We start from the raw sequence: 18,655 nt of genomic DNA on the forward strand, positions 1-18,655 counted from the left end.
CACATTACCAACGCATTTTGCACTGCAGCAGTACATGATCGCAGTGCATTCATTCAGACACTTTTGTACTTTGTACCATTTTCAAGCCAGCCAGCATGTTACTCTCTGTATATTTTATTTGGATTGGCGCCGGTGAGTCACTACCAAGTGGCCAAGTGTGGTGGCACTGATTGGGCGGACGCAGACGGACCTGTGACGCAATTTCGGCGATGTGACGGCGCGAAGTCCGACGTTGTCCGCTGGCTAAGCGGTGGGTGGGTTGCTGTTTAGTCGTCGTCGTCTTCCCACATCTCTCTCGCTCCCTCTCCCTCCCTCTCTTGTCTCATCGTCCACCCCAAAACAACAACATCACAATGTCCCTCACCCGTGCTCTACCCCGCGCGTCGCTCGCCCGCCGCACCCTCGTCGTCGCTGCCGCTGCCCGTGGCAAGCACACCCTCCCCGACCTCCCGTACGCCTACGAGGTGAGTATGCCCGCCAAGTGGGTCTTTTGTCGTCCGTATGCTGACGCATGCCCTCTTTGTCCTCCCTGACTACCTCATATCAACCCACCCATGTTACCTACACCAACGGTCCGTTTGATGCTCCTCGTCATGGTCATCCATGTGTCGTCGTGATTGTCTCCCTCGGCGATCTTTCCCGCACGTTCCACTTTCATTCCACCACCCTCTACCTGTTGACCTTGTTATCACACGTCCACTCCTCGTCATCTACGCCTGCCCACCTCTTGCTATGCCTCACCATCATACCCTGGCCACTCCACGCAGGCCCTTGAGCCCTCGATCTCGAAGCAGATCATGACTCTTCACCACGACAAGCACCACGCTACCTACGTCGCTGGCCTCAACGCCGCCGAGGAGAACCTTGCCAAGCTCCAGGCCGCTTCGGACGTCAAGGGCCTCATCTCCCTCCAGGCCGCCCTCAAGTTCAACGGCGGTGGTCACATGTACGTTGTATCTTAGCTGTCCACGTGTAGGTACTGACGACCACAGTAACCACTCGGTTAGTACCCCGGTTTCCCGCCGCGGCGCATCGTGTTGTTGACAAACGCGCCACGGCGCGCAGCTACGTTGCCGCAAGAGAAGCTAATGCCACAGCTCTTCTGGAAGAACCTCGCGCCCACCGGCTCGCAGGAGACTCAGCAGCCTTCGTCTGGCAAGCTCGCCGACCAGGTCAAGAAGGACTTTGGCTCGTTCGAGAACCTCATCACTGAGATGAACGCCAAGACCGCCGGTATCCAGGGCTCTGGCTGGGGATGGCTCGTGAGTGGAATGGCCTAGGTGTATGCGTCGGCAAGCTGCTGACGACCACATTAGGGCTACAGCCCCAAGACCAAGTCGCTCGAGATCGTCACCACTGCCAACCAGGACCCCCTCCTCAGTACGTCGCCAGCTCATTATATTAAAGTCTAGTTGACTGACGATTCTCTCTAGCCCACGTCCCCATCCTCGGCATTGACATCTGGGAGCACGCCTTCTACCTCGACTACAAGAACGTCAAGGTCGACTACCTCAAGAACATCTGGGCCGTCATGAACTGGGCCGAGGCCGAGAAGCGTCTTGCTGCCGCCCTCTAAGGTGTGCCTGTGCTTGAAGAGCAGGGACCACCACGTCGCTGTCCTCCCTGTCCACCTCATTAGAGTAGTGCTGGCGTGAATACATCTGTAGCGGTGCCCATTGTCGTCGCCGTCATGCAAATGACGACGATTACGGAGAAATGAATGACAAGTGCGGAAGCAAATTATGTTAGTTGACATTGTTGCCACCAGACACCAGATGATTGGAATCTCAAATGTAACCTTTGTTGTTGACGCACACTCCTCCACTTACACTCGTCTCTCTCGTCTCTCGCTTCCTTGGCCGGTCCAATATTCGTCGTAGAACATCATGTCGTACTTTATGACCCAGTAAGTTGGCTGACCTGCATCTTGCGGATCCAGCTGACCCGTGCAGTCTCCCATCCGGCTGGCATGTTGACCAGGTGAGTTCGGCGCTTGAGTGACGGGCATCCTGTTCGGTGCGCCGATGGTTATTGGGGACTTGGAAGGGTAGTAAGGCTTCTAAAGAGGAGGATGAATCTTCATCCCGTACGAATCCTCCCTCGGCCAGTCCCCAGCTGTCCAACAACTTGACCGTAGCTGACAGCCTGCAGTCCATCCTCGTTGAGGAAGACCGTGTTGTGTGCATCCGCTTTGGCCACGACCACGACCCGGAGTGCATGGCCATGGACGAGACGCTCTACGGCGTGAGCGAAAAGGTGCAAAACTTTGCCACCATCTACCTGGTCGACATTACAGAAGTGCCAGACTTCACCAAGATGTACGAGCTGTATGACCAGTGTACGCTCATGTTCTTTTACCGGTGAGTCTAGATGCGAGGAAGGGGGACAGTCAGCTGCCAAAACTGGATCATGGGGCTGACACATTTCTCTCTCAGTAACAAGCACATCATGATTGACCTGGGTACCGGTAACAACAACAAGATCAACTGGGCCATTACCGACAAGCAGGAGATGGTCGACATTATCGAGACCGTCTACCGCGGAGCGTCCAAGGGTCGCGGTCTCGTCGTCGCGCCCCGCGACTACTCGACCCGTCACAAGTACTAGAGGAGACAAGGCAGTAGAGCGAGAGACAGATGCAGAGTTCAGAGACAAGAGACATCGAAATGTATTGCATATATATGGGCACACAGAGAGGTCTACTGGGAGCAGCCGGGGCAGGTGTGCAGCGTCTCGTGCACGCTGGGGGTCAGTAACATGATGACGCTTTTCAAACCCACTAGATGTCGCAGTCGACACAGAAGTCATTGGAGCACTTGGCGCAGCGATAACGTCCTGTTGCGCTGATAGCGCTGTCCCTTTGCGGATCGTCGGTAACCGAGGATAACTAGCTTCAGCTTCACATGTGGAGGCAATCGCAGCTTACCGATGGGAAAGCTCTGTCACAGCCAAAACACGTCTCAGCCAGCGCCGCCTGCTGGAGACCCTCGCACGGTCTGCGGTCAGTTACTGTGGACTGTGGTGACAGCTATTGCTACTCACAATGTGCCGTATGCCGCGACGGGGAAAAGAAGCCAGAAACTGCAGGTTAGCTTGCTGAGGTGGCAATAGAACATACCTTCTAGCCAAATGAGGGCTGCTGACGACCATCAAACCGCACACTTCACAATCGGTCGGCACATCGCACAGCTTGGCACCACACCTGGGACACATGTATCCTCCACGCTTCAGGAGGCCATGGCACGCGCAAAAGCTCTCGCCGGCAGGCAAGCGCGTGGGGAATCCCATGACCATGAGGTCACCTGCAGGCTTGACGCCGGCTCCGGGAGCCTTGCCACCGCGCGCGAGAGCGTCACGGACATTCAGCGTGGTCGGCGCTGCGACCGTCTGAGCTGGAGGCGGGATAGTCTCCCACAGCAAGTCCTTGTAGTGGTCCTCGTCAATGGCGACACCGAACCGTCCCCCGGTACGGTCAGCGATTTGACGACAGATCTTGATTTCTGCCGAAAGGGAGATGATGGTGGTGCGCACGCGACCGGTCACCAGCTCGTCGAGGACTTGGTGAATGTTCATCACGCCATCTGGGTCCGCGGTGCTGATGGCGCTGAAGAGGACCAGGATCTCGAGCGACGAGGTGGAAGGAAGGTGGCTCATGCCGCCACGCGCCATCACCAGGCCGTTCTGCAGCGACGGTTCGCCAGAAGGTTCCAGCTTGCGCTTGTCAGAGAGAGACGCGATGATCTCTTGTGGGTTTCCTAATGGATCAGCCATAACTCTCGTCTCGTATGTACCTACCTCCCATTGGTACCAGAACTTCGGCAAGGCGGTCGCGGAGCACAATGATACCGACCTGGCCCAAAGGATTCTGGTCAAACCACTCGACCACAAACGAGCGCAGGTACTGGAGCGTGAGGTCAAAGCGGGAGGGGCGAAAGTCCTTGTCTCGCATGGACTCGGAGAGGTCCACTACGATGAACATGTGTCGGACGAGCGAGCGGCGCAACGGCGCCTCGGACTGGAGTGCACTGGAGGCTGATCAGCACGGCATCCTGCCTGACATGCAGCGCTCCAGCCAACTACTCACCGCTTTCTCCTTCCACGGGCGATGAAATTGTCTACTGCGGCCTGCAATCCGCCCTGCTCGTCCTCTTGTACCACGTCCCATGAACGCTTGTATGTCGCCTCCCATGCGTTCATGTTGCCCTTGCCCTTGCCCTTTGCCTTTGCCTTTTTGCCGCCCCGGGTGCGCGAAGGGCCTGGGCGGTCGAGGTCATCGTCCGAGTCGACCTCTGAGCGCGGCGACGCCGGCTTGTAGAGCTCATCGGCGGGCATGACGGCGGAGGGTGGTGGTGGAGAATTGTGATGAGGATGAGAGTGTGACGGGAGATGAGTGGACCGGACCTGTGCCCTCAAATGTCGTCATTAGATCATTAGTGGTGGGTTTGTTAATCGGCGGCTTATCCTTATCTCGCCATTAGAAACGGTTCAACCATATGGTGGTCACGTGACTGCTCCAGCGTCGAAATGTTGAGCCCGTCGATGGTCCTGCTCTGAGTCGCTTTGAACGGCGACGACTCGAACCAACCCCGGTAGTGTGTTCTCTTTCTCTCAACCACCCATATCAGCACAATTCCGCGTCTGTCACTCGCACGTCTGACGCGCTGCCGCCTCGCTCTCGCACCATCACTGCGGCCCCTCCCATCACTGCTTTTGAACCCAGCTCAAAAGCCTGTCCCCACCCCTAGCTCCCTTATCCACAACTCTCTCTCCACAGTCCGCACGTACGCCACAAGCACGACCACCACCATGTCGGCTCAGCTTCAGTACCCCACTCTCCCCGTCATTGCCGGCACCGACTACGTTCACGAGCCCATCCAGGCTTTTAAGGCTGCCGTTGCCCAGATTGTCGCCGACGCTTGGGAGGAGGATGTCTCCAAGATCTACGCCGGTGTTGACACCGGCAAGAAGGGCACCGACCTCGCCCTTGCTGTGCCCCGTTTTAAGAAGGGCAAGCCTGACGAGTGGATCAAGAAGGTCGAGGAGGCTGTACGTTGATTTGGATTTGAACAACGGGAAGGCTCGCTGACAGCTCGCAGTTCAAGCCCAACAACTTGATTGCCTCGTTCAAGCCCCAGGGCCCCTTCCTCATGTTCGACGTCAAGTGAGTAGGATGTTGCACTTGTGAAGCGTAGTGCTAACGTCTCGCTAGCAAGCAGGCGTTTGCCTACCACCACCTCCGGGCGATTAGCAGCATGGCGGCTGCCGCCAAGGCCGACCCTGCCGCTCACAACAAGGAGTTCGGTTGCAGCACCGAGGGTGCTGGCAAGCACCTCCTTGTCGACTTTTCGTCGCCCAACATTGCCAAGCCCTTCCACGCTGGCCACCTCCGCTCCACCATTATTGGAACTGTTATCTGCAACCTGCACGAGACTGCCGGCTGGAAGGTGACGCGTCTCAACTACCTCGGTGACTGGGGAACCCAGTACGGTCTCCTTTCGCTCGGTTACGACCGTTACGGAGACGAGGAGGCCCTCAAGGCCGACCCTATCCACCACCTGTTTGAGGTCTACGTCAAGATCAACAAGGACAATGACGCCGAGAAGGCCAAGTTCAACGCCGGCGAGGCCATTGACCCCGAGTCGACCATCCACGCCGCCGCCAAGCGTGTCTTCAAGGACATGGAGGACGGCGAGCCCACTGCTATTGCCCAGTGGACCCGCTTCCGTGAGCTCTCGATTGAGAAGCTCAAGGAGACCTACGCCACCCTCAACGTCAACTTTGACGTTTACTGGGGTGAGTCGCAGGTCAAGCCCGAGTCGATGGAGCGCGCCATCCAGATTTGTGAGGAGAAGGGCCTCACCTGCAAGGAGGACAACGGTGCCCTCCTTGTCGACCTGAAGAAGTACAAGATGGACCGTGCCATTATCCGCAAGGCCGACGGTACCTCGATCTACCTCACCCGTGATCTCGGTGGTGCCCACGACAAGTGGGAGCTTTACCACTTTGACAAGCACATTTACGTCACTGCCTCTGCCCAGGCTCTGCACTTTAAGCAGCTGTTCAAGACCCTTGACCTCATGGGCGAGCCCTGTGCCGACAAGCTCGAGCACGTCACTTTCGGCATGGTCCACGGCATGTCCACCCGTAAGGGTACCGTCGTCTTCCTTGCCGACATTCTGTCCGACGCCAAGGACGTCATGCACGAGCAGATGAAGTCGAACGCCGCCAAGTACGCTCAGGTCGAGGACCCCGAGGGCACCTCGGCCATTATTGGTGCGACTGCCGTCAAGATCCAGGACTTGACCGGCAAGCGTATCAACGACTACACTTTCGACATTAAGCGCTGCACCTCGTTTGAGGGTGACTTTGGACCCTTTATCCAGTACTCGCACGTCCGTCTGTGCTCCGTCGAGCGCAAGAACCCCAACGTCCCCGTTGCCGACTCTGTGGATGAGATTGACGTTTCCGTCCTGGAGGACCCCAAGATCCACGAGGTTCTCTACCACCTCGCTGCCTACCCCGAGATCATCAAGTCGGCGCTCAAGTTCTCCGAGCCCTCGACCATTGTCAACTGGTGCTTCAAGCTGTCGCACCTGGTCGGCTCGGCATGGGAGACCATTAAGGTCTCGGGTGCCGAGGACCGCGAGGCCCGTGCCCGTCTCTTCCTCTTCGTCCAGATCCGCAACGTCCTCAACCACGCCATGCGCACCCTGTCCCTCACCCCCATTGAGCGCATGTAAAAGTCGCCCCCGTAGGAGTATATCTGTTGGACGTATATGCATAGAGTAGTCACGGAGGCGCCAGGGAGACGGCGAGCGAGCGATGAAGGTCGTCGGCGCGACTTGGGGGAAAGGTATTTGGAACCTTCGAGTTACATACATACGTACAGATACGTGGCCACAATACATAGAGCCAAATAAAGATTATGGGAGGGACAGGCTTGTGTCGATGGTGACTCGGTCTCACAGGAAGGCGTGAACATACCACGCATCTGCGTGCTGAGAGTCAGCTTATGGAATCCCGCCTGGAGCTCACCCAGTCATTCTGCTTCCTTTGGGCCACAAGCATGGCCGTAAAAAAGGCCCCAACGACGAGATAGAACGGCTGGACACCGTACACTGTCGCCTCGCGCACGAGGTTGAGTACTGGTACAGACTCGAGGGTGGTCAAGCCCAAGAGCCACATCCAGATGGCGAGCAGGTGGTGGCTACATAGCAAAGGATAGAAGTTCTGGTTGGTCTGGACGAATTCGAGTGTGCCAAGACTCTTGATGGTCTCGAGGGTGAGTACAAGCCAGATGGCAAGGGGGATCGCCGTGCCGCCAATAAAGGAGAAGCGCCTGAAGGTTAGCTTTTTCGAGTCCACTCCAGCTTACATGAGGATGCCGACAACGAGGGCGATTGCCACTTTGATTTCCCTTTCGCCAAAGTGCGGCTGGATGTATTCTTGGATATCGACAACCGCCGTCCACCGCGCCAGAGTCACCGAACATCCACGAGTGACGAAGGATGCTACGGTGTCGGGACCACCAGTTGGGCAACAGAGAAGGAAGATTGGAAGAAAGATTGGCGGCCATAAACTTGGTGACATGTCACCTGTCGCTTTCTGGGCGGCCGCTTGAATCATCTCGACGAGGGAGACAATGGCAAAGGTGGTCACAATCGAAGCCACCTGGGTGACAGGGTGTAGGACAGCCATGCCACTGCGCAACACCTTTCGGCTGTAGTAAGCGAGCAACCATGCCGAAAGGAACTTGGAGAACCAGAAGAGCGGCGATGTTGCGAGTGGGAGAGCGCTGCGAGATGAGCAATGAGGTGCGGGGCTCAACTCACCTTTGCACCACTGCCAGGAGGAGGATGAAGAATGCGCACTTGCTGGGACGATCTAGGAGGCCAATACCGTGTATCCACGTTTCGGTTGCAAAGAGTGAAAGGGCCGGGAGGTACCGTGCGATCTGCATCAGCGGCGCAATGTTTGAGAACGCACCCAAGAGTCAACGTTGTCGTACTGGGAGTGCGTCAGCTTCTGGTTGTGAGCATTCCAACCCACCCCGCCAAGCACCCCTGCGACCTTGTCCATCACGAGCGACTGCGGCGCCGCTGCCGCTGGTTCAGGCGGCACTGCATCAGTGGTGGGCGACGGCGTGCCTTCCTCTAGAGCCGTGTCTGTCGGTGGTGGCGCCCGTGCGCGGCGGCGACGGATGGTGAAGGGCCTGCGAGGTGTCTGTGGTGGAGGTGTGTCCTTGACTGGGATCCAGACTGGTGGACGGGACATACGCTGTAGTTTTCGTGATGGAGTAGGCGGCTGCTGCTGTGACATCTGATGGCAGAGTGTGTGATGAGTGAATGAGTGTCAACAGAAGATCAGAAGTCTTCGTCGACAATAACAAGGAACGCGCGGGGTCCGAGTGCCACACAAGCGAGATGGGCTGGCGACGGGATCAAATACACCCACACACCCAGAGACCCAAAACGGGGGGGCCACATATATATCCCCTCCTCCGTTCCACTCTCCGGTCGTCGCTCGGACAAAGTCGAGAGAGGCCACCGACTTTGAACATCTGCATAGATACCCACAACAACACCCCTCCCCACCCCCTCTCTGTCATGGCGTCAAAACACGTCCTCGGCGCCTTTGCCCGCGTGGCCTCGCCCGCGGCTTCTTCCTCGCGTCTTGCGTGAGTTTCCCCCTCTTTCGCCTCGAGTCTCGCTCCCGACTCACCCTTCTCTCCCCCTCGCTGTCTCTTTGCCGTGTTCAACAACTGACTGGGCTCGTGCAGTGCCGTGTCGACTCGCGCCGCTTCGTCCCTCCCCATCCCGGGCGCTGAGGCCTCGGACATTCAGCCTACTGGTGGCAGCGTGAACCACAACATTCACAAGCACATTCTCGACATGGACTTTCCCCCGCTCGAGACCATCCGGCCCAAAAAGGACGCCGTGCACGTCGCTACTCTGCACATGCGCTCGTACGCTTCGTCAAACCTCGACCTGTACACCCGGTTTGCCCTGCACGCCGCCGAGTCGCTCCAGATGCCCACGTCGGGTGCTGCCGCTCTGCCCACCACCAAGGAGCTTATTACCGTCATCAAGTCGCCCTTTGTGATGAAGAAGTCGCAGGAGAACTTTGAGCGCAAGACGCACCGTCGCGCGATCAAGGTGTTTGACACCAACCGCGAGGTTGTCGACCTCTGGCTGAGGTACCTCAAGAAGAACTCGATCGGTGGCGTGGGTCTCAAGGCCTACGTTCACGAGTATGCCGAGTTTGGATTCGCTGCGGGAGAGGTTGCCGAGCTCGAGGGCAACATGGGCAACGCAGACCTCGAGAAGGTTGCTGCCGACCTTGTCAAGCACCTTACCGGCCCCGAGTTTGAGTCCCCCAAGGAGTTGGCCCAGAAGGCCAAGGCTGCCGAAGAGGACGTATCGGCGCAGACTCCCGAAGTGCCAGCCGAGGTCAAGGCTGAGGCTGCTCCTGCTGCCCCCGCTACTGAGGCCGCCGCCGCTCCAGCAGACGCCAAGGCTGAGGCTGCTGCTGCTCCTGCCGAGCCCAAGGCATAGTCCCCCATAGACAAACCCTCCCCCCACATGCACACACACACACCTTGCCCCGGATACAAATACATGCTGCTGTATAGGGTTGTGAGAACAAATAAAGAGGTATGGAGAGAAGAGAGAAGACCAATATTACGTGAGGTTGCCCTCGTCCTCCTCGAGGGCCTTCTTGACGCGGAGGAGGATGTTTGTCTTCCAGTTGTCAAGCTTGGTGACCTGGTCGTACTGGAAGACGGCGGCGGTGTAGCGCTCAATGTCTGCCTCGTCGCACGCGTCCACGAGCTCCTTGGCGAACTTGGACTCGCGGGTCGAGGGGAAGGTGACGTCCTTTTGGGCAAACTCGTCGAGCGAGCGCTGGGCAAGCACCAAGTCACCCATGGCGAGACAGCAGAGGACGGCGCGCAAAAAGTACTCTTTAACAGAGTACTTTGTCAAGGGGGAAGTGAGCGACCAGTCGGCGACGGTCTTGTACAGCTGCAACGCGGTGGGGAAGTCGCCCAGCTCGGCGGACAGCTCGGCAGCCTGCTGGTAGCACTGGTTGGCAGTGGCGTTGGCGTCTTCCTGCTTGTACCAGTCACCGGCACGCTGGTACGAGTCGCGCGCACGGCCAATGTCGAGACCGTCCTGGGCAAAGATCTGGGCAATGTCCTTTTCGCGGTCGGCGGCCTGGCGGAAGTTGCCGGCCTCGGTGACCAGCTTGATGGTCTTGTGCAGCGCGTTGACGGCAGCCATGGGGTCGGTCTTCTTGTAGCTCTTCGAGGCGTTGTAGAATGCGTTCATGGCGTCATTCTTCTCGTCGGCCTTGAGGCGGCAGTCGGCCTCGCGCTCAAACGCCTTGCCAGACTCGGTCCACCGTCCGTCGACCTTGTACGCGTTACCGGCCTGCAATGTGTGTCAGCGTGGTGTGCGATGTATATCGGTGGCGAGCCCGTGTACAGGGGGTTGCCGGGCGAGGGAGGTGTACACGTACTTGCTGGTAGAGGTCTGCTGCGTCCTCCCACTTGGACGACGAGGAGGAGAACCAGCCTGTGGACGACGAGGCCTTTTTGTCGGCCTGTTGGAGGAGAGAGTCGCCTCGTGAAGCACCCATGGTTGTTTGTTGTAGCTGTGGGTAGAGATAGAGAGAGATGGAGAGCAAAGAGACAATGAGCAAGAAGGAGGGGGTCGACGATGACCTGTGCGTCCGTCCGTCCAGCGTGTGTCGATTATACTTGGCACAGCCAGGCGCTCTACGCCCCGCAACGTCACCGCCGCTGGGTGGCGTGTGTCCAGGTGGAGAGGTCACCGTGGGAGAGTGAGGGAGGCTGTGGGTGAGCCGGCGATACACCGGGAATATCCGCCGTGTGGCGATCTGCCCTCTCACCAGTGCGGGCGCTGATTGTTATGATGATTCCTAGTACAGTCATCTCCACCAAACAAGATCATCCCATCCACTACTCATCTCTCTCTCTCCCCCTTGCATTCGTTGGCGTGCATCTCACACCCACTGGTCCTCCCTCCTTGTCCTCCTCCTCCTCCTCCCCCGACGGCACTAAAGCTACTACCCTACAGCCTAGCTCCAGCCTCCTCCTTCCAAAATGGCCTCCCACCTCGCTCACATCTAGTACGTCAACCGCGTCTTCCCTCTCCTTCCTTCCTCTGCTAACTCTCCACACAGCGGAACTGAGCAGGACCGCGTCAACTGCTCCTTCTACCTCAAGATCGGCGCCTGTAGACACGGCGACCGCTGCTCTCGGTAAGTGTTCCTCTGGCACAGGCAGTCTCCCATCTCATGTCTCTTGATCTTTGCTGACTCGTCGCTAGTAAGCACATCAAGCCAACCTTCTCGCAGACGGTGCTGCTTCCCAATGTCTACAACAACCCCGCACACACAGCCGAGGGCGCGTCGATGAACAAGGCAGAGCTGCAGGCCGACTTTGACCGTTTCTACGAAGACTTCTTCATGTGAGTGACAAGCTGCGGTGGCCCACGGTGGCAAAAAGCTGACATCTTCCTTCAGCGAGCTGTGCAAGTACGGTAACGTACAGGAGATGCACGTGTGTGACAATGTCGGCGACCACCTCGAGGGCAACGTCTACGTGCGATACGAGTGGGAGGCCGAGGCGGCCAAGGCCGTCGACCAGCTCAACAACCGCTGGTACGGCATGAGGCCACTGATGGCCGAGCTCTCACCCGTGAGCGATTTCCGTGAGGCGTGCTGCAGGCAGAACGAGCTGGGCGAGTGCAAGCGTGAAGGGTGAGTATAGAGTGACGCGGCCGGGCAAGCCCAGTTCTGTGATGCTAACGTGTCCCAGGTTCTGCAACTTCATGCACCTTTGCCACCCGACAAAGCAGCTTGTGTCGTCGCTGCAGGCAAGCCAGAGGATATCCCGCAGGTCAAACCTCGCCAACGGCGGTGGCGAGGGTCCTGCCCAGGCCGACCTGGGTTGGACGCCCAGCAGTGCACGCCTCGAGGGTGGTGGCGGATGGCAGGCGCCTTCGGACCGCAACGGCGGTGGCAGGAGGTATTAAATGAACACGCACCAAACACGGTCTTGCGCAGCGGTGGATAGTTGACAGAGAGAGACACACAGAGAAGGGATATCGTATATGTAGAGCTAGCTGGCAGTATAGCATGGATATGTCATCATAAGAGCCAACGTTTCCCTAGAGCAGCTTGAGCTTGCCAGTGACCTGGTTGATGAGACGGGCGGGGCCGGGACCCACGCCGAGCACAGTCTTGGATCCGGGGGCGACCTGTGTCCTACCGGCGTCCTGGATGGTGCGCGCGCAGAGGTTGAGCGAGCGGGCCTGAGTAGCCAGCGCTTCCATCTCCTCGGTGCTGGCGCAGCGGAGGGCAATCTTGGGCTGGCCGTACATCTTCCACCGCGAGATGAGCTGGGTGTGTTAGCAATGAGACGAAAGGAGTGAGTGACCATCAGGCACATTGTGCAGCGCTCTGCGACGACTCGTCTCACTCACCCTGGGGTTGCTCCTGGCCAGTGTCTCGTAGCACGCAAGCGTAGCGTGGCCGCACTGCGCTCCGATCTTGCCCTTTGTCATCTTGAGCGAGTCGTTGACCACCAAGACAAGCTTGATCTCGTCGCTTCCGGGCTTGAGCGCCGACAGGTCGGCGGCGGTGGCCTTGGCCTCATCGTCGGCGTCCGACTCGCCGTCGGTACCGCCGGCAGCCGAACCAGAGCTCGAGTCCGACTCATAGTCGGTGCCAGGAGGCGAGACGGGACCCCTGCGCTTGGATTTTGAGGCCTTGGAAGACGAGGAGAAGGAGCGGGTGCCGTTGGGAGCACCGTTCACGACCACGGGGTTGAACGCGCCGCGGGCCTGGTAGCCGACGACAAAGGCAATGACCGTGAGGGCCAGAGGGATGGGCGCGAGGACGTCGCGCATGGAGCTCATGGTGGGATAGTGTGTTGTTGTGGGTTCATCTTGGCCGCGCGAAATCTAAAGACAGCTCTCGAAAATGGACATGCCCCGTGCAACTCCGCGTTGATCCACTCCAATCTCGTTTGAACCCTTGCCTTGTTGGTCGCCGTCACTCGAACTTGCTTCCTGCCTCTTCGCAACCCTCTCTCAGTCACCATGGCCCCTGCCGCCGCCACCGCAAGCTACAGCACAGCGGGCACCGTCTCGTCTCCGCTCGACCTCGACGCTCTCACCCCGCGCGGAGAGCACGAGTCGGTCAACCTCAACGGCAGCGCCGCCGCCGGTGGTGCCAGCTCGAGGCGCGCCATCCGTCCAAAGCCCAAGGTGACGCTTACGAGCCTGACTCCTAACAACGTGGGTACTGCAGTCCCACGATACCACACTGCCTCGGCTGGGTTTTGTCCTTTGCGACAGTGTCAGCTAACAACGCTCAGAGCGGCACCCTGCGCAAGATCAACTCGGTCGTCCTCCCGATTGTCTACTCGGAAAAGTTCTACAAGCAGGACGTGCTCGACGCGACTCTTGATGACATTAACAAGCTTGGCAAGTTTACTCACTGTGCAGGAGGTGGTTGGGGCTGACACGTTTTTTTAGTTTACTACGCGGACATTCCCGTCGGCGCGTGCTGCTGCCGGATCGAGAACATGGCCAAGGGTGCCAAGCAGCCTCCCACTTTGGCTATTCTGACTCTTGCGTGAGTTCATGTGGACATGGGCTTCTATTCAGCTTGGCTGGATCCATTGAGCTGGCTACCATCCCCCCTCCCTCTGGTACTAACATGCCCCTCAGCGTCCTTGCTCCTTACCGCTCGCAAGGCCTCGGCAGCGCGCTGGTCCAGCACGCCCTCCGCTCGGCTCTCCACCCTACTGCGCCCCCAGCCCCTACTCCTCCTGCCACGGGCACTGCTACTCGCGCTCAGCTCAAGCCCGTCGAGCCCCGCAAACCTATCAACCGCGCCCTCGTCCACGTTCAGGTCGGCAACGACTCGGCACGCAAGTTCTACGAGAGGCTTGGATTCAAGGAGGCCGGTGTGTGAGTGTTGAAGGACATCTTGGGATGGCTGTTCTTGTCACTCGCGCTGTGGTGCACTGCTGCGACTCTTACCAGAGCTATGGCGACCGTGTGGCTCCACTCCTGCCCCTTGCGTTGGAGTCTGCAGAAATACACCCCCAGTGACCGTCGCTAACGACTTCCCCAGTGAGGAGACGTACTACACCAAGATGGAGCCTCGCGCCGCCTGGATCCTCGTGTGCGACGACATTGCCGCCGCCCTCGGCGAGCTCCCTAACGGCGTCAACGGCGCTTAAAGTGCCAGAAAACATCATCTTCGCGAGTCCTGCCCTCCCGCCGCATTGTGTCGTCGACATTTAGTCTCTGCCTTTGGATCCTTCCCTCATCGCCCTCATCTCAGCGGACCTGGAAAACCAATCTGTGGAATACCCTCTCCCCCATATACTCGTGCCCCGTAATACGCAATATTTCATGCACTTGTATCCCCCCCAACCGTTGCTGCCATGTGTTCAGGTTCAAGAACAAAAAAGGAGTACATCGTGAGGCGACCACGCTGTGATGGTTCGCCCCGAAACGTACTGATGAATCTCGCGTCAGGCGCGCCTACTGCGCGCGCACGCGATAAAGCAAGACAATGAATGCTATGGCTGTACTGTAGAACTGTCTTTGTTGACAGCGTTTTGGTGGTTTCCTCCTCGTCCTTGTCGTCGTTGGTTCTCGTTGTCGCCCTACACTCCCGCTTCTTACACTCCCCTCATCTCTCCTACACTCTCTTCCCTTACCGCATGCTCCCCCCTCTACTCTAACAACCGTCTTTACCCAGTCTAAACTCCCTTCTTCTTCTCCCTTGACACTGCTCTTCCGCACCCTCTCCTTCACTCCCCTCTGCTCTGCCCTCTCCCATCTCCACTCCCTCATGACCCACTCGCCTCATGCATTCCCCCTTCCCGCTGAGCTGTCGCATATGAGCGCAACCGCGCCACCTTGTTTGCGAGCCACTTTGACCGCAGCCCCTGTTTGTGCAGGGCAAGGAACGTGTCCACTGCGCGGACATTGACCTCAAACTCGTGCAGGAGGGCAATGGTGTCGTCGTCGCCCAGCTCCGGGTGCTCTTGGAGCAACACGACGGCCTCTGTGTGCCGTTGCGACTCGGTGAGTTCGCCGCGAGCCGGGTCAGGCGCGGTGGACACCGAGCCCGAGTGTGCCCTTGAGGACGGGGCAGAGCTTGCGGGAGCAGCGGGAGCCGCCGCGGTCACGACCGACGATATTGACGACGACGACGCGGCACGTACCGGCGGGAGACGCTTGTCCTCCTCCCCCGGGCCGGGCGTGCGGTATGGCCGCGGGTATGGCAGTTGTTGGTGGTGCTCGTGGAGGTCGGCCCGGAAACGAGTGTGGGGGCTCGCAGACTTGTCGAGGACGCGCACGGAACTGGCAGAAATGGCAGGGCTGGGCAACGACGCACGCATGTGCCCGTTCGTCCCACCACTGCCGTCGACATCACCGTTTGGCAAGACGGGTACCGCGTTTGTCCGTGGCGTGCTGTCAAGCGGCGTCACCTGGTACACTGGCGAAGGGAGGGCGGGGTCGACAATCTTGGTGACAAGCTGCGATGGAGACCGGCGGGCGTATGCCTGCCCGCCATGCTGATTCGAATAGATGGTACTGTTAAGCCTCGGTGGCAGTCCCGGTGTAGCATTTGGCTGTATTTGATGCTGCTGCTGCGGCTGTGCTTGGTGTTGCTGTTGCTGTTGTAGAGGCCGGGGCTCCGTCTGAGGCGGTGGTGGTGGCAGAGCCTGCTGTTGATGCTGCTGCGTATGCTGCTGATGCTGAGAATGCTGCAGTTGCTGCTGTTGATGCTGTTCAAGCTCCTGGCGCGTCTGTGGTGTAGGCGGTTGCTGCTGCTGTTGTGTATGTTGTTGCTGCTGCTGTTGTTGCTGTTGTTGTTGTTGTTGCTGCTGTTGTTGTTGTTGTTGTTGCTGCTGCTGTTGTTGTTGTTGTTGTTGCTGTTGCTGTTGTTGCTGTTGCTGGGGGTGAGGGAGATGACGCGGGGTCTCGAGGGAAAGCTGGTACAACTGCTGAGGCGTAGACTGCGTGGGGGTAGCCTGCAGCGATGGATCAGTATCCGTTCGGCGTGTGCTGCGATGACGCTTTGGCGAATGGTTCGATTGGGCTGCGAGCATGGACGGGTCATATGCCGGGAGACGCTTCTGCTGTTGCTGAGGGAGTGCAAACTGACGTGTCGTATGCAAGGTGCCATCGGGCATGGTGAACGAAGTCTCAACGCTCTCCACGCTGTCATCACCGTCTGTCCACATCATCGGGGGTTCAGACGACAGTGTCAATGCGGGTTGCAGACCGTGTCCTTGCCCGTGGGCCTGCCCGTGTGTCGGACCACCGGCGTGGCCGTTGGCGTGCGCGTGTCCCATGCCAGACCCAAGCATGTGTCGGCGGTCGTGCAAAGACTCGGCGACGTTGGGAGGGCCGCCAACCATGGCCGACGGGTTTGTACCACCCGTGGGGGTGAGGTTTAGTGACACGACGCCAGATGAATCGGAGGTGAACGATGTGGACGACATGCGAGGCTTTGGCGGGCGAGGGCGGGGTCGCAGCCCATCGTCCGAGCACAGAACCGAGAGTTGTCCGTAGCAAGGGAGGTGGATCTTTCGATGTTTTCTTGCTTCGGGGTACTGCGCACACAAACGTCAGCCATGCAAGGCCAAAAGGTCTCGCTGCTACCCACCTGGTACTCGGCGGCCTCCCATGCTGCTTCATTGCCGACCAGTCGGTGCTCATTACGGTCCCACGCAATGTTGGGATAGCTCTGGAGCTGGCGAGCAAACTTGTAGTCGCGCTGCAGACGTTGCCAGCGCGATTTACACGCGTCGGGCGTCTTGGACCCGCCGAGGTAGTGTGCTCGTTCGAGCAAGGCGCTCGCCTCGTCCCAGACCTCTGGCTTGAAGCCATTGTCCGACGTCCGCCCACTGTCCCGGTGACGCAGCAGGACACCGATGAGAGTGTCCGTGTCATTGTCGGTCCAGTGCGCACTTTTCTTGCGGTCTTTGCCTCCTTGCGATGGCGACGAGACCACAGACGACGCAACCCCGCCGACGACAGGCCCGGACGAATGGCCGCCTGGCCCAAGCGCAGCGCTAGCCATGGGTGACGGCTTGTCGCGCAGAGGTCCCGAGTCGCGTCCGCACGACCAGTAGCGGTCACGAGGTCGCGGTGTGGAGGAGGGTTGGTTGTGGTCGGCGCAAAGGCCTGTGAATGGGTTGTGCGTGTGCGCCGCCGCGTCGAGATTGAGTCTTGTCGAGACCTGTGTTGGTGATGTTTCAATGCCGGAAGGAAAAGAAGAATGGGGAGAGAGGGGGAGGGGAAAGGAGCGGCCGGCGGCAGCGGCCTATGCCGCCATGACCAGCAGGTGTATGGTGGTAAATGTGCGTGCCGCTGCGAGAAGGGAGGGGGTATGGCGAGAAAGGAGAAACCAAACGGAATGGATGAAGATGCGTTGGTGGTGTGGGAACGATGGGCAGCGATGAAAGAGTGCGTAGCGCGGGCAGAGAGGAATCGTCGCTAAAGGAGAATGGGGGTGGTGGAGGGGGGGCAGTTCGTGGCGCCGCGGCTGGCTGGCTGCAGCTGGCTGGCAGAGGCAGGCGCCGTGGTGGGGGGGCCGGTCGCATGCATGCATATGCATGTGTCATGTGTTGTGTCCCCATGGGTAGTCACCGTGCTTGCATGCTTGCATCCTTGCATGCATATGCTCGCCACGCAAGGTAGCCTTTACAAAGGGACATGTCTCTGCTGTGGGCGACGACGATACAATGGGTGGGATCTGTTACGATTGTCAGATCTCTTGTCCTCTTCTTTCCTTCCACCAACTGCCCCCCGCGCTTTTCCTGGCCTGGGTAGTCACTTCCAGTCCCTCGCCCTTTGCAAGGGCCAAAACGTCGCAGCCCATTGATCCCCATTGACACGACGCCGTCATGGGAGCTGATGGGAGCCGAAGGGAGGGCCCGCTCCGCCTTCCGCGCGTGTTACAGGTCGCGCAAGGGATGCAACACGTTGGCCGTTGGTCGCCTCGCCGGGTTTTCCATTCATCAGCCGGTCGTTCTGCCCCCCCGGTTGGCAACAAGGGGCAAGGCTCCTGTTGGTTCTATTGACAGAGCGGGCCCGAACAACTACTCTCTTCTCCACGACTGCTCATCTGACAGATTGACGGCTCCTCTTCCTGCCCCGAAGATAACAGGGACGTGTTGAAATGCCGGTGACCTGACTACCCGCCGCTGCCTGCAAAAACGAGCGGTGGCGCGGTGGTGGTGGGAGCGGTTTCGACTTGCCAAAATGGCCGCCGGTCCATCATATTGCTATCGGCATGTCGTGCGACCGCCTCCGCAGTTTGAGCCAAACTGGCCAAACTGGCCTAGCGGCACGCTAACAGCCTTGTTCGGATATCCTCTGGACGCACCACACTGGCCCATTTCAGCCAAAAACAGCGGCGCAGCTTGCGTCCCGACGCTAAGGCGACATGGCTGACGTGATCCCTCAACTCTGACATTGGTATCGTCGACTTTCTGTGTATGCGCATTCTTCTGTATTCACTGCTGTATTGCTTTATTATGTGCACTGCACTGTCCGGCGACCGGCCCTATACAAACAACTATCAAGTGCTG

At 58.8% G+C, this 18,655-nt stretch overlaps 11 protein-coding genes across 11 annotated transcripts; 6 read left to right on the forward strand and 5 right to left on the reverse strand.

Moving 5' to 3' along the window:
- Positions 1-353: 353 nt before the first annotated feature.
- EHS24_004424 (uncharacterized protein) lies at positions 354-1,576 on the forward strand (the record flags this gene model as incomplete). The annotated part of the gene is made up of 6 exons (XM_028620006.1): positions 354-464; positions 768-946; positions 993-1,002; positions 1,098-1,262; positions 1,317-1,380; positions 1,434-1,576. The coding sequence occupies 6 exons, from the start codon at positions 354-356 to the stop codon at positions 1,574-1,576; spliced, it is 672 nt and encodes a 223-aa protein (XP_028478978.1).
- A 310-nt stretch (positions 1,577-1,886) lies between these two features.
- Positions 1,887-2,607, forward strand: DIB1 (U4/U6-U5 snRNP complex subunit dib1; the record flags this gene model as incomplete). Its single annotated transcript, XM_028620007.1, has 4 exons — positions 1,887-1,906; positions 1,953-1,980; positions 2,152-2,360; positions 2,436-2,607. 4 exons carry the CDS (start codon positions 1,887-1,889, stop codon positions 2,605-2,607), a joined length of 429 nt encoding a protein of 142 aa, XP_028478979.1.
- A 431-nt stretch (positions 2,608-3,038) lies between these two features.
- On the reverse strand, positions 3,039-4,332 carry EHS24_004426 (uncharacterized protein; the record flags this gene model as incomplete). The annotated part of the gene is made up of 4 exons (XM_028620008.1): positions 3,039-3,081; positions 3,119-3,755; positions 3,796-4,025; positions 4,085-4,332. The coding sequence occupies 4 exons, from the start codon at positions 4,330-4,332 to the stop codon at positions 3,039-3,041; spliced, it is 1,158 nt and encodes a 385-aa protein (XP_028478980.1).
- A 474-nt stretch (positions 4,333-4,806) lies between these two features.
- Positions 4,807-6,740, forward strand: EHS24_004427 (uncharacterized protein; the record flags this gene model as incomplete). The annotated part of the gene is made up of 3 exons (XM_028620009.1): positions 4,807-5,046; positions 5,097-5,161; positions 5,210-6,740. 3 exons carry the CDS (start codon positions 4,807-4,809, stop codon positions 6,738-6,740), a joined length of 1,836 nt encoding a protein of 611 aa, XP_028478981.1.
- Positions 6,741-6,962: 222 nt separating this feature from the next.
- Positions 6,963-8,319, reverse strand: EHS24_004428 (uncharacterized protein; the record flags this gene model as incomplete). The annotated part of the gene is made up of 6 exons (XM_028620010.1): positions 6,963-6,998; positions 7,036-7,339; positions 7,376-7,795; positions 7,833-7,954; positions 7,987-8,007; positions 8,050-8,319. The coding sequence occupies 6 exons, from the start codon at positions 8,317-8,319 to the stop codon at positions 6,963-6,965; spliced, it is 1,173 nt and encodes a 390-aa protein (XP_028478982.1).
- A 287-nt stretch (positions 8,320-8,606) lies between these two features.
- Positions 8,607-9,554, forward strand: RSM10 (mitochondrial 37S ribosomal protein rsm10; the record flags this gene model as incomplete). Its single annotated transcript, XM_028620011.1, has 2 exons — positions 8,607-8,677; positions 8,780-9,554. The coding sequence occupies 2 exons, from the start codon at positions 8,607-8,609 to the stop codon at positions 9,552-9,554; spliced, it is 846 nt and encodes a 281-aa protein (XP_028478983.1).
- Positions 9,555-9,680: 126 nt separating this feature from the next.
- SEC17 (vesicular-fusion protein S17) lies at positions 9,681-10,638 on the reverse strand (the record flags this gene model as incomplete). The annotated part of the gene is made up of 2 exons (XM_028620012.1): positions 9,681-10,430; positions 10,519-10,638. 2 exons carry the CDS (start codon positions 10,636-10,638, stop codon positions 9,681-9,683), a joined length of 870 nt encoding a protein of 289 aa, XP_028478984.1.
- A 487-nt stretch (positions 10,639-11,125) lies between these two features.
- On the forward strand, positions 11,126-12,059 carry EHS24_004431 (uncharacterized protein; the record flags this gene model as incomplete). The annotated part of the gene is made up of 5 exons (XM_028620013.1): positions 11,126-11,151; positions 11,206-11,283; positions 11,352-11,492; positions 11,548-11,784; positions 11,843-12,059. 5 exons carry the CDS (start codon positions 11,126-11,128, stop codon positions 12,057-12,059), a joined length of 699 nt encoding a protein of 232 aa, XP_028478985.1.
- A 135-nt stretch (positions 12,060-12,194) lies between these two features.
- Positions 12,195-12,944, reverse strand: EHS24_004432 (uncharacterized protein; the record flags this gene model as incomplete). The annotated part of the gene is made up of 2 exons (XM_028620014.1): positions 12,195-12,425; positions 12,510-12,944. 2 exons carry the CDS (start codon positions 12,942-12,944, stop codon positions 12,195-12,197), a joined length of 666 nt encoding a protein of 221 aa, XP_028478986.1.
- Positions 12,945-13,127: 183 nt separating this feature from the next.
- Positions 13,128-14,278, forward strand: EHS24_004433 (uncharacterized protein; the record flags this gene model as incomplete). Its single annotated transcript, XM_028620015.1, has 5 exons — positions 13,128-13,325; positions 13,406-13,529; positions 13,566-13,665; positions 13,761-14,003; positions 14,170-14,278. The coding sequence occupies 5 exons, from the start codon at positions 13,128-13,130 to the stop codon at positions 14,276-14,278; spliced, it is 774 nt and encodes a 257-aa protein (XP_028478987.1).
- A 501-nt stretch (positions 14,279-14,779) lies between these two features.
- Positions 14,780-17,142, reverse strand: EHS24_004434 (uncharacterized protein; the record flags this gene model as incomplete). The annotated part of the gene is made up of 3 exons (XM_028620016.1): positions 14,780-14,782; positions 14,966-16,672; positions 16,726-17,142. 3 exons carry the CDS (start codon positions 17,140-17,142, stop codon positions 14,780-14,782), a joined length of 2,127 nt encoding a protein of 708 aa, XP_028478988.1.
- Between the last annotated feature and the right edge of the window lie 1,513 nt (positions 17,143-18,655).

The sequence above is a fragment of the Apiotrichum porosum genome, assembly GCF_003942205.1.
Source record: "Apiotrichum porosum strain DSM 27194 chromosome Unknown scaffold_2, whole genome shotgun sequence".
Lineage (NCBI taxonomy): Eukaryota > Fungi > Basidiomycota > Tremellomycetes > Trichosporonales > Trichosporonaceae > Apiotrichum > Apiotrichum porosum.